The 13,536-nt window shown below is 41.7% G+C and overlaps 1 protein-coding gene across 4 annotated transcripts in view; it reads right to left on the bottom strand.

Annotated features, from left to right (window-relative positions):
* Nucleotides 1–13,536, bottom strand: part of zmynd11 (zinc finger, MYND-type containing 11) — a 182,546-nt gene that overhangs the window by 35,617 nt on the left and 133,393 nt on the right. For all 4 annotated transcript variants that reach the window (XM_085987572.1, XM_085987571.1, XM_085987573.1 and 1 more), the window contains 5 exons: nucleotides 13,312–13,404; nucleotides 12,380–12,467; nucleotides 9,098–9,153; nucleotides 7,170–7,247; nucleotides 1,038–1,156 (listed from right to left, as the gene is read on the bottom strand). In XM_085987572.1, the coding sequence (XP_085843698.1) occupies nucleotides 1,038–1,156; nucleotides 7,170–7,247; nucleotides 9,098–9,153; nucleotides 12,380–12,467; nucleotides 13,312–13,404 (434 nt within the window). The remainder of the gene's footprint in view (nucleotides 1–1,037; nucleotides 1,157–7,169; nucleotides 7,248–9,097; nucleotides 9,154–12,379; nucleotides 12,468–13,311; nucleotides 13,405–13,536) is intronic.

Genomic DNA, 13,536 nt, shown 5'->3' with positions numbered 1-13,536 from the left:
TGGCATGTTATGTAAATACAGTGACATGGGGGTTCGGTTCAACATCTGGTCTCACTACAATTAACTAGATATCGGGCAAGTAAAAACTCGTTTGTAGGGAACTCGAATTCACTTACAGGAATGGTCTGTGATCTGGAACCCAGGAAAATATAAAAACGCAACATGTTTTTCTTAAAGGCAGAGAGTGCTATATAAAAAGGTGGCTATAGAATAGAAACATAGACGATAGGAGCAGGAGTAGGCCATTCGGCCCTTCAAGCCTGCTCCGCCATTCAATGACATCATGGCTGATCATCCAAATTCAGTACCCTGTTCCTGCCTTCTCTCCATATCCCTTGATCCCTTTAGCCGTAAGAAATATATCCAACTCCTTCTTGAATATATTTAATGAATTGGCCTCTACTGCCTTCTTTGGCAGAGAATTCCACAGGTTCACCACTCTGTGGGTGAAGAAATTCCTCCTCATCTCTGTCCTAAATGGCTTACCACTTATCCTTAGACTGTGACCCCTGGTTCTGGACTCCCCGACCATCGGGAACATCCTTCCAGCATCTAGTCTGTCTAGTCCTGTTAGAATTTTATAAGTTTCGATGAGATCCCCTCTCATTCTTCTAAACTCCAGCGAGTACAAGCCCAATCGACCCAATCTCTCCTCATATGTCATTCCTGCCATCCCAGGTATCAGCCTGGTGAATCTTCGCTGAACTCCTTCCATGGCAAGAACATCCTTCCTCAGATAAGGCGACCAAAACTGCACACAATACTCAAGGTGTGGTCTCACCAAGGCCCTGTACAACTGCAGCAAGACATCCTTGTTCCTGTACTCAAACCCTCTCGCTACGAAGGCCAACATACCATTTGCCTTCTTAACCGCCGCCTTAATGCAATAGGGATTAATCTTATTTAGGAAATAAACTGCCGCGACTATAGGTGAAAAAAACAAAGAACAAGATGAATAGATTTGGTTAGCTTTTATAGGTTTTTTTAAATTTTAAAATAACGCAAACACAAGCAACAGTAACTAAAAAGTACTGCACCTCTGATGATGATGTCCAAAGAAGCGCACATCCACCTGATTGTCTTGACGTTGCATGACTTTGGCAGGCCAAAACCCAAATCCTTTCATCCGGGCCCACACCAGCTCATGATTGGGAACCTAAAGAAAAAAGAAATCCAAAATATAATACTCACCGTATACAAATAAATGAGCACCCAAGTCTTTTGCAATGTCCAATTTCATTAAGGGTCATGAACAGTTCAGATGATTTGCTTTTAACTACCTTCTTTAACAAAAAAAAGCCTGAATAGAGCATTTAATATAATTTTGTACTGCCACGGGTGTGATCCCAGCACTGCTTCTAGTGAGGCACAATTCCAATGATGAGAATTTCCACATGCCTCCACATACATGTGGACAACAAACCAGTTCTACCTCACTGCCTCCTCTATCCATTCAAAGGCCATTACCACACTCTCAAATTGCCTGCCTGTTATCAAGACTTGGAGGAGCCAAAACTTCCTCCAGCTGAACATCAGAAAAACTCTTTGGCTCCCATCAGCGCCTTCAAGAGCCTGGCCTTGGCTCCATCAGCTGCCGCCTTAAGCTAAGTCAGGAAGCGCAGAACCTTGTCATCACCCCCACACCCCCTCCCCCCAAAAACGTGACTCTGCTTCCTCCCCCACGTCCACTCAGTTATCAAAATAATTCTCCCTCCACCTTCTGCAACACTGCCCATCTCTCCATGTCTCTCCCATTTTGCCACTGCAATTCTAGTCATCATTACTTCCTTAAGTTTCAAAGGAGCTTTACAGAAACGTAATTTTTATTTTATTTTTTATAAAGTACACTATAATTATGCTGCTTTCCTATTATTCTGTCCCCTTCCCCAGTAAAATATTAAAACTCTTGGCTTATCCTACTACTCCTTCCCAAGTTCCTTAATAGAGAGGTCAATAGCCAGGGGACATAGATTTAATATAATTGGTAGCAGGATTAGAGGGGAGTTGAGGAGAAATGTTTTCACCTAGAGGGTGGTGAGGGTCTTTTTTTTTAATTTTATTCGTTTATGGGATCTGCGAGTCACTGGCAAGGCCAGCATTTATTGCCCATCCCTAATTGCCCATGAGAAGTGGTGGTGAGCCGCCTTCTTGAACCGCTGCAGACCCTGTGGTGAAGGTACTCCCATCTTCTCCTTCTTGATGACTTGCTTCCACATTAAAAAATGAGTTCTCAGGTGACTGATGAGTCCAATGTGGGACCTACAGTCTCTGTCACAGGTGGGGCAGAGGGTCGTTGAAGGGGCGGGTGGGTGGGGTGCTTGGGTCGATGTGCGCTCCTTGCGAAGAGACTCGAGGTGTTCGGCGCCTTCCCGGATGCTTCTCCTCCACTTTGTGCGGTCTTGGGTCAGGGATTCCCAGGTGTCGGTGGGGATGTTACACTTTTTCAAGGAGGCTTTGAGGGTGTCCTTGAAGCGTTTCCTCTGCCCACCTGAGGCTCTCTTGCCGTGTCAGTTCAGAGTAGAGCGCTTGTTTTGGGAGTCTCGTATCGGGCATGCGGACAATGTGACCCGTCCATCAGAGCTGATCGAGCATGGTCAAAGCTTCGATGCTGGGGATGTTGGCCTGAGCAAGAACACAGACGTTGGTGCGCCTATCCTGCCAATGGATTTGCAGGATCTTGCGGAGGCAGCGTTGGTGGTACCTCTCCAGTGCTTTGAGGTGCCTGCTGTACACGGTCCATGTCTGAAGCATACAGCAGGGCGGGTATCACTGCTGCTCTGTAGACCATGAGCTTAGTGCCGGGTTTGAGGTCCTGGTCTTCAAACACACTCTTCCTTAGGCGACAGAAGACTGCACTGGCACACTGAAGGCAGCGTTGGACTCCCATAGTGCTGTTAGGGAGAGAGTTCCAGGATTTTGACCCAGCGATTTTGAAGGATCGGCGATATATTTCCAAGTCAGGATAGGTGATATATTTCCAAGTCAGGATAGTGTGTGACTTGTAGGGGAACTTGGAAGTGCTGGTGTTCCCATGTCTCTTGTCCTTCTAGGTGGTAGAGGTCGCAAGTTTAGGAGGTGCTGTCGAAGAAGCCCTTGGCAAGCTGCTTGAGTGCATCTTGTAGATGGTATACACTGCAGCCACGGTGCGCCGATGGTGGAAGGTGTGAATGTTTAATGTGGTGGAGAGTATTCCATCACACTGCAGACTTGTGCCTTGTAGATGGTGGAAAGGCTTTGGAGAGTCAGGAGGTGAGAAACTCGCCGCAGAATACCTAGCCTCTGACCTGCTCTTGTAGCCATAGTATTTACGTGGCTGGTCCAGTTAAGTTTCTGGTCAATGGTGAACTTCCAGGATGTTGATGGTGGGGGTTTCCACAATGGTAATGCCTTTGTATGTCAAGGGGCAGTGGTTAGACTCTCTCTTGTTGGAGATTGTCATTGCCTGACACTTGTGTGGTGCGAATGTTACTTACCAGTCATCAGCCCTAGCCTGAATGTTGTCCAGGTCTTGCTGCATGTGGGCATGGACTGCTTCATTATCTGAGGAGTTGCGAATGGAACTGAACACTGTGCAATCATCAGCAAACATCTCCACGTCTGACCTTATGATGGAGGGAAGGTCATTGACAAAGCAGCTGAAGATGGTTGGGCCTAAGACACTGCCCTGAGGAACTCCTGCAGTGATGTCCTGGGGCTGAATTGATTAGCCTCCAACAACCACAACCATCTTCCTTTGTGCTAGGTATGACTCCAGTGGTCTGGCAAACAAATGAGTATACTCATCATCTACCCCAGGGTTAAAGGACTTCCCAGCATTGAAAAGTTGTGTGTGTAGAAACTATCAGCATGCATCATGACTCTGGTGAATCAGTGACATCGAAAGACCCCCTTTTCAATAGAAGAAAGCTACAGATAACACAATGGCCCAGAATTTGCTGGAATGGGGCATCTCACTGTGTGCCCTATTAGTTAAGACTTTTTCCCTCCCCCTTCAGCTCGAAAAATGTTTGCGCCGCAATTTGCTGGAAGTGCGAGCTGATAACTGGGAAGCTGGGACCTTGGTGAACTATGGGACCAACAGTCTATCGCCTTAACCTAGGAGATTTAAGAATAGAGAAAGAAACAGGAATGACAGAGAAGGAAATAGGGTGAATTAGAGTCAAATTAGGTATAGAAAAAGGAATAGAAAGGGAAAGACAGATTGGATTAAGAGGGGGAAAAAATTACAAAATTTTAAATACCTCCAAGAACAATTTACTACCTGCAGAAATGAGATGCCACAGTTTCAATTATTTCCTTTCTGAGCCCGAGAGGTTGAGTGGCATTGCAGGAACATAAATCTCAACAGCGCAAGAGCCCCTTTAATGATAAGTACTAGCCCTAAATTTCTATGGCGAGTTTAATTTGTATTTACTGCGCAAATGCAGCAATTTCTTGAGACTCATGGTAAGATTGATGTCAAGCTCTTTTTTTTTTACATCATGACTACAGCACAGAAACTGGCCATTCGGCCCAACTGGTCCATGCTGGTGTTTAGGCTCCACACGAGCATCCACCTACCCCTCTTCAGCTAACCCTATCAGCATATCTTTCTATTCCTTTCTCCCTCATGTGCTATCTAGCTTCCCCTTAAATGCATCTATGCTATTTGCCTCAACTACTCCTTGTTCCACATTCTTACCACTCTGAGTAAAGAAGTTTCTCCCAAATTCCCTATTGGATTTATTAGTGATCATCTTATATTTATGACCTCTAGTTTTGGACTCCCCTACAAATGGAAACATTTTTACTGTTTACCCTATCAAACCCTTTCATAATCTTAAAGACTTCTATCAGGTCACCCCCTCGGCCTTCTCTTTTCTAGAAAGAAGAGCTCTAACTGTGCAACCTTTCCTGATAAGTATATCCTCTCAGTTGTGAATCTTTTCTGCACCTTCTCCAGGCCCTTTATATCCTTTTTATAATATGACGACTAGAACTGTGCACAGTACGCCAGGTTTGGTCTAACCAAGGTTCTATACAAGTTTAACATAAATTTTCAATTCTAAAAGAATTTTCTTTTTCAATTCTATCCCTCGAGCAATGAACCTGAGTGCTTTGTTTGTTTTTTTTTTAATGGCCTTATTAACCCATGTCACTAGTTTTAGTGATGTATCTGTACCTCTAGATCTCTTTGCTCCTCTACCTCATTTAGACTCTCATTATCCAAGCAATATGTGGCCTCCTTAACCTTCCTACCAAAATGCACCCCCTCACACTTAGCTATATTGAAATTAATTTGCCAATTACACGTCCATTCTTCAAGTTTATTAATGTCTTGTATTTTGCCGCATTCTTCCTCAGTAATAACTATACCTCCCAATTTATTGTCTCCTGCAAATTTTTAATTTGTACTTCCGATTCTCGAGTCCAAATTGTTTATGTAAAATGTGAACAACAGTAGTTCTAGCACCGAACACCACTTCCCCTGATCCTGTTTTCGTGAGGCTAACAGCGGAGTGACGCAAATAGTCCAGCAATTTGTGGTGATTTGCAACTCACAGGGTATCTCTTCCTCACCACAAACTGCTGGATGATTTACACAATAATAAAGGCATGCACATTAAACTTGCCGTCATTCTCCCCCAGAAGATTCTGGGCCAATGAATCTTCTGTCATTTGAAAATGATTAGAAACACCAAATACATTAGCATCTATGGTATATTCATTATTAGCAAAACTGGTCCAAATTGTCTCACATCCTTTGCCTCAAACATATTGCTAAATGGAAACCTTAAGCAATGAAGATTTATTAACAGAAACATTTGCATTATAAAGGAACACCATTAATCTGAATTGCTGCATAGTCCCAAACATTTCATCTGTTCAACTCCTGATAAGATAGATGCGCAACACATTACAAATGGACAAAAAAAACCTATTCTCACACTACCTCTATTAAAACTATTTGTAAAATATATAAAACAATGGTTTCCAAATTGTTCTACATGAGGGATCCCCCACAGATCCACTGCAAATACTGACCTAACTTCCAAAAGTCAATGTCAAATGTCAGCTACCTAAAGAAAAACAGTGTTATCATTGCAAAAGTTATTAGTATACAGCAACAGGAATTATGTGCTAGCAAATCAATAAATACAGTGAAATGATGCAAGCTGGACAGAAATCTGATGACTTCCCAAACTCAACAATTTTCTCTAGGACTCTCTCAGATCCAGCATTTCCTGTTTGAAAACCTATGGTATATAAATCATTAGACAAAAGATGATTGCAAGACGTTAGGGAGTGTATTAGGTATATTCCTTTATAACATTTAGTATGTGACAATTCAATTAATACGCATGGCCTACTATGGTTTTTTTTGGCAATTAGGCTATAATTTGTGAAACAATTTTGAATACAAAATATGATTTTTAATTTCTATTGATGAAATGTTATTAGTATCAGAGGGTGGCACAGTAGGTAAAGAACATTGTCCTTCTGGAAGCTGGGTATCCACCTGGCCCAGATGGACAAGATGAAAGGCTCCTTTCTCCAAGTTAAATAAATTTGGGTATTTCCAGCAAGTTTCCAGTGGGTGCTAATCCATCGAACAAAACCACAAATAATTGACACTCTCAATCAGACAAGCCACAAGAGGCATCTCGTGTAGGGGGGGGGGGGGGGGGGGTGTCCAGCTGTGTCATTTTAATACGCAAACTTCAGGACATGATGGCGCATTGGGTTAGCGTATGGTCCAATCATCTCTGGAACTTGGGTCTGACATCAGCCCAGGCAAACGGAAATAAAGACAACTCTTTGTTGGATGCACGGTTCCTACCTGTAATTAATTTGGGTGGTTCCAATTCAGTTTCTACTCAGTAGGCTCACAGCATGAAAGTGTTCACAATTTTCAACCAATTGGCATTCTCATTCAGAATGGCCGTGAGGATGATGGGTACAAGAAATTGAAAATGCCACACTACTGGAGTAGCATATGCTTTTTTGACTTTGGAAACAAGTCACATTTTGGGGCAGTGTAGAATGAGCTTTATACAAAATTTAATTTGCCTACTGTCCTCTCATGGTTCCATATCGACAAAAGTAGAAAACGATCCATTCTCCAACAGTGATATCCCACACTGCGAGGAACACAAAACTCAAAAATAGGAATTCATTAACCCACTTACACAAGGGTAGCAGAACCAGTTCTCTGGCCGTGCATTTGACAAGTAGAAACAGTTCTTGCACAGTTGAAGTTCTGCCAACTGGAAAACAAAATGAAGCATTAGCAGCGGATAGCTGGAAGTTGCTTTAAATTTCACAGAGGGTTAATTTAATTTTGGAGCTATTGTGATATGACATTTCCTCGTCATACTCTTAGGTTAATAAATTGAACTGCTGTTTATAAATGTTGCCCATTTTCCAAAGAGCAACAAAAAACATGGTTATTCCGTGCTATCATTTTTTATTTCAGAACACAAATGGAAAAACTTTGCAAAGGAGTAAGAAAGCTGCAGGAAACATTGTTAGTTGTGATTTAGATTTTTTTAATACAGCAAAGTACACTTCCCTTCTGTCGCATACTGATCCGTCCATAAAATGGTGCTTCGAACTTCCAAATTATTCTTTATGAACAATGAAATTTTGCCGTAACCATTTAAATGGTTTCCCAATTTTCACTATTTCAGTGCAAATATTAGTTACAAAGCCAACCATTTCACATTGAGAATTTACTTGCTTTGAAATACTGAACAGGACACGGCTAACCTTTAAATTTGTACAATGCGTAAAAACTTAAGTTTTACTAAAATGGTACATTTCAATACTCAGTCTAAGACACTGATCATCTTGGGTGCAACAAATACTACCATGGTATTGGAAGCAGGAGGAAACGGAGGTGATTTTAAATCTCAACTATATTGAATGTACAAAACTAAGTTAGGGTAAATATCATGCCAAAGGCTGGTTACACATGCAGAAAGTCCAGGAAACAGACTGTGCATGTGAATCACAACATCCACAATTTTGAGAACAAGGTAAATAAAATAACTGAACAGGGTCTTTCTGAAAAATATACCAACATACTGGATAATTCAGAATTAAGTAAATAGAAAACCTGACAACCCATCATGGTAAATGTCCCAGCTTTCAGCTAGAGGTATTAAAATCCTTAAATGACTGCTTTATCTGTTTGATTACAACTAACTAGTTCAAATATCTTTTTTGTTTGTAAGCTTACAAAACTGGGTGATTGAACAAACTGTGTCAGGTATGAATACACTGTATTATGAACGGGTCTGTGCATGAGAATATTGTCAGTTATAAGCCGTTGCCCGATTTATCTCTCTGATTATTTATCGTGAGGACGTAAACTTGAGTGCCAGGATCAGCTGGCAGAACAGTTGTAACCGTAGCGTGGAAAGACTTACAAATACCTTTAGTGGTGGGCCAACTTGAACTTGCCTGCGGGATGAGCATTACAAGCTTAAACTTACACACCGGGATCAGCTGGAGTATGAAGCTGCAACATGGCGTGCAGGTGCACTATTCCCAGCACTGAGGTTTAATTTGGTAACACTGAGCAATGCAGCCAGGACCTGCCCGTTTAAGACTGCTCCTATAATGGTGAGCAGAGCATGAATGTAACATCAGATGGCGTTATTCCGATTGCCAGCACAGGAGCCCATTCAATCAGGCAGCTGTTGGGTTACACTGGGAGTGGAAGATGCAGATTTTTCAATGATTTTAAAGCCAGGCGAGTTGGCAACTTCCGGAGATCAGCATTAGAGAAGCTGCTGACAGCCGCTCATCTAAATCCATCTCCTCTTAATGCATACTGCATACGACTTAAAATGTCACTGACTAATTAAAACTGCCCCTGGCTGCATTGGGAATGGACAATGAGGTGTAGATGAGAACCTTGCCTGTTAAAAGATTCCAAAATCAGTTCTAAACTGTAGTTTTTACATTAGCAAAACAAGCACCAATATTGGTTCCTAGGTTTTATGTGGCTGTGCATTATAACCATCCCAGATAGAAGTGGATCCAACTGTAGCTATTGAGGTAGGCCAGAAATTTATAGTATTATTAATTGGCTTTAGATTTTATAGCTTACCTCATGGCAAGTGTCTTTGAACAGAGCCCTGGCTACTTCTGCCTGGTCACTATCAGCTGCCAAAAAAAAAGAATGATGTAACTCAAAAAAATTACACTATCAACTACTGAAAGATAGAAACATGATACATTATTTACTATAATGTACAGGTAATAAGGAGGGAAAATGATTGAAAGAGGTTAACCAGGACAAGACAGCAGTAGCTCAATGGCAGCACTCTTGCCTCCGAATCAGAAAATCATGGGCTCAAGCCCCACTTGAACAGATAAACTAGGCTGACATTTCAATGCAGTACTGAGGGAGTGCTGCATTGTCGGAGGCCCTATCTGCTCTCGCAAAACATCCCGTGGCAGGTTTCGAGGAAAGCTATCCCAGTGGCCTGGCTAATATTTCTCCCTCAGCAACATCACCAAAAAACAGATTATCGGTGTGCAAATTGGCTGCCGCTGTTCCCTACATTACAACAGTGGCCACACTTCAAAAAAAAAAAAAGCACTTCATTGGCTTTAAAGCGCATTGGGACGTCCTGAAGTTCTTTCTTCCTTTAAAAAAGTAATCAGGATGTGAAAAGACAATACAAGGGAATCCAAATTAGCATGCAAGTATATTAATGCACAGAGTAAAAGGAACAAAACTGAGGAACCAGAAATACTGACTAAAATAGAAAATCATGATATAATAGCAGTAACAAACATGGCAGTTCTGACAAAAGGTCATTGACCTGAAATGTTAACACTGTTTCTCTCTCCACCGATGCTGCCTGGCCTGCTGAGTATTTCCAGCATGTTCTGTTTTTATGGCTGCATATGAACTAGGATTGGCAATTAAATGTACCTGGTAATAAACTTTCAAAATGGATTGGCAAGTAAGGGAGGAGGAAGAGAGAGGTCAGTTAGAGGCATCATAGCGCTACAGATTAAAGATGTGGTCCAAACAGAATCCCTTTGGATTGAGTGCAGAAATAGCAAGTGATCAGTCACACTACTGAGAGTATACAGACCACTAAACAGCAGAAAGGAAACGGAGAATGAAATTTGTAGACTAAGAGAGACGTGCACAGTTATAAATGGAACTGAAAAGAGACCTAGAAGTTTTAGTAGACTTGATGCTAAATATGCCCAACCAGTGCAGAGCAGCGACCAATAGGATGTTGAACTACACAGCCATAATAATAGAATACAAGTCAGAGGAAATAATGATCAAGTTGTACAGTGCTCTGATTAGACGGCACCTCAAGTACTGTGCCCAGTTCTGGTCGCCAAGAAATAAGAGACATCCAGAAGTTAAAGGCAGTGCAGAGAAGAGCCACAAGAATGAATACCATTGTCAGGGATTTGAATTAATGAGGAAAGACTGGAGAAGTTTGATCTTTTCAGCCTATAAAAGGAGGGGTCTGAGAGGTGAGTTTATGGAAGCACAGAATATTGAAAAAGTTAACCCAGAAAATTACTTTAAAATAAACTGCAGGAGGGTTCAAAATGGTAAAACTCAATTTTTGGACAATATCGTGAAATTTTTGTTAATACGAAGTGTAATCAACATGTGGAATAAAACTTCCAGATACAGCACTGGAGGCAAAAACCTTGAAGTCATTTAAGAAACAACTGGATGCTACAATTGAGGGATGTTCATGAACTAAGATGACTGAATGACTTTCCTCATCCATAATTATGTGTGCAGCCGAAAGTCTACTTTTGTCTAATACAAAATATTTCTGCTCCAAATCTGCTCCTGGAGGTCAAACATGCTGCTATTCTCCCCAGAAGTATGGTCTGAATAATGTCTCATCTGGAAGCCTGCTGTCTAAGTGATTTATCAAACCTTCCTTTCACTGGATTACTAAGATTAATCCTAATTTAAGTCTCCCTGAAATTGAAAAAACTCGGAACGATGAAATTACTTGTAACTAAACCCCCATAGCTGCTGACATCTTTTTAAAAAAGTACGCGATCTGACTCAAAGCAGAAAGAGACTTCAGACCACTCTTCAAGGGTGCCTGAACAGGAGATTTGATGGGGGCAGGACCTTTGAACCCCTCACAGTACCTGCTTTTTAAACTGCAAGTCATTTACAAAATATCTGGAAAAGAGCTCTCAACACTGGCTTCCTGAAGAAATGACTTCCAACAGGATATGAGTCAATTCCCCTTTACCTATCACGGTTTTGAATTTCATATATTGCACTGTATAACGGAATCTCATTTATTCTTTACAAAAATATAATTCACATATACAAAATAAAGCAATACTATAAGCAACAAAAATAAAATGAGCAAAGACAATGTGGGAAAAATACAAATCAAAGTGACAAACATCCAACATGACATTTCTAAAATTTAAACAACATTTTTTTTTCTCACTTCACTGCTTTTGAATCCCTCCTGTGCCACACACCACCCCCAGTTGGGATAGCAGCCACATTCCCAGTTGGGATAGCAGCCGTATTCCCAGTTGGGATAGCAGCCGTATTCCCAGTTGGGATAGCAGCCGTATTCCCAGTTGGGATAGCAGCCGTATTCCCAGTTGGGATAGCAGCCGTATTCCCAGTTGGGATAGCAGCCGTATTCCCAGTTGGGATAGCAGCCGTATTCCCAGTTGGGATAGCAGCCGTATTCCCAGTTGGGATAGCAGCCGTATTCCCAGTTGGGATAGCAGCCGTATTCCCAGTTGGGATAGCAGCCGTATTCCCAGTTGGGATAGCAGCCGTATTCCCAGTTGGGATAGCAGCCGTATTCCCAGTTGGGATAGCAGCCGCATTCCCAGTTGGGATAGCAGCCACATTCCCAGTTGGGATAGCAGCCACATTCCCAGTTGGGATAGCAGCCACATTCCCAGTTGGGATAGCAGCCACATTCCCAGTTGGGATAGCAGCCACATTCCCAGTTGGGATAGCAGCCACATTCCCAGTTGGGATAGCAGCCAAGTGATTGCTCCCAGGTTCTTCTGGTGTAACCCTTAAAACAGCAGCTGGAAGAAGCACATAAGCGGCTGAAAATGATTCCCCATCCCTCACTAGTTTCCACTTTATCCCACATAATGGACAGCAAACATGACAGAGAAAAATCTGTCCTCTTCCTCTCCACATTTTTCACAGGTTCTAAAGGGTTGGAAATTCTCAGCTGATCTGCCCAAGGATGGGAATTTTCAGTGTGGATAATTTCAGGCATGAAATAACGATCCCATGGCACAGATCAGCATGGTAAGTGACTGAACTAACTGCCAGTCAAACAGCTTGTCTTTCCTCAAAGAAAACACCCAGATTAAGTAATAAAAATGATCTCACCTCCGTAGAAAAGTATAGTGTTGTGAAGAAGCAACTGGGCATCAGCTTTAAACTCATCGAAACTTTTGTACTTGTTTTCATTCAATTTCTGCAAAGTAAAATTGAACAATGTTACAGGCATCAATTGAGCACGACAAGCTCACCACAGGGTCACTGGTTTAACACGACTAAATAAGTCAAAATCTGTTTTATTACAAGGGATTTTGGAATTTTTGTTGACATTTTGGGAAAATACATTCCATCCTAAATTTCAACTTTATAGGTTTGGACATTCAGTTTTGTTGTGTTATTACAATTTTAGAAGTTTTCAAATTTACTTTATGTTGGCAGGCTGCAGAGAACTCCGACACCAAATCCAGAATACTAGTGACAGCTGCTTAAGCTTATCATCATAGAATGACACAGCACAGAAAGAGGCCATTCGGCCAATCGTGCCTGTGCTGGCTTTTTGAAAGAGCTATCCAATTAGTCCCACTCCCCCGCTCTTTCACCATAGGCCTGCAATTTTTCCCCACCAAGTATTTATCCAATTCCCTTTCGAGTGTTATTTTTGAATCTGCTCCCACCACCCTTTCAGGAAGTGCATTCCAGATCATCATAACGCTGCGTAAAAAATGTTTCCCTCATGTTGCCTTTGGTTCTTTTGCCAATTACCTTAAATCTGTGTCCTCTGGTTACCGACCCTTCTGCCAATGGGAACAGTTTCTCCTTATTTACTCTATCAAAACCCTTCATGATTTTGAACGCCTCTATATAATCTACTTTAAGCAGAGAAAGTTAAGGGGAGAACAACCCAGTTTCTCTAGTCTCTCCATGTAACTGAAGTCTTTCATCCCTGGTACCATTATATAAACTTTTGACAATAGACATGGGATTAAAATAATAAAAAGCTCAAGTGCAAAATATTCTAACTCCATTGGTTCTTTACCTACCTCTTGTATGCTGGCAACATCTATAGGTGTGTGCACCAATCTCCTGTACATTGGATGCTTGCTTTCCTTTCCCTTTTTACCAAGTTCTGTGGCCTGCAAAAATATTTCCCAAATTAGTAACAAATAAAAGCCTCAAAACTCTCTCAGCCAGTTCATTAGCGAGTTTTCTGCATTAGGAAGTACCTGGTTTTATGGCAGGAGGTATAGAATATAAAAGTCAAGATG

Source organism: Somniosus microcephalus, chromosome 5 (assembly GCF_052327205.1).
Source record: "Somniosus microcephalus isolate GS21.2 chromosome 5, FLI_Smic_1.0, whole genome shotgun sequence".
Classification (NCBI taxonomy): Eukaryota; Metazoa; Chordata; class Chondrichthyes; order Squaliformes; family Somniosidae; genus Somniosus; species Somniosus microcephalus.
The sequence above is the reverse complement of the archived record's forward strand: the minus strand, read 5'-3'. Positions and strand labels throughout refer to the sequence as shown.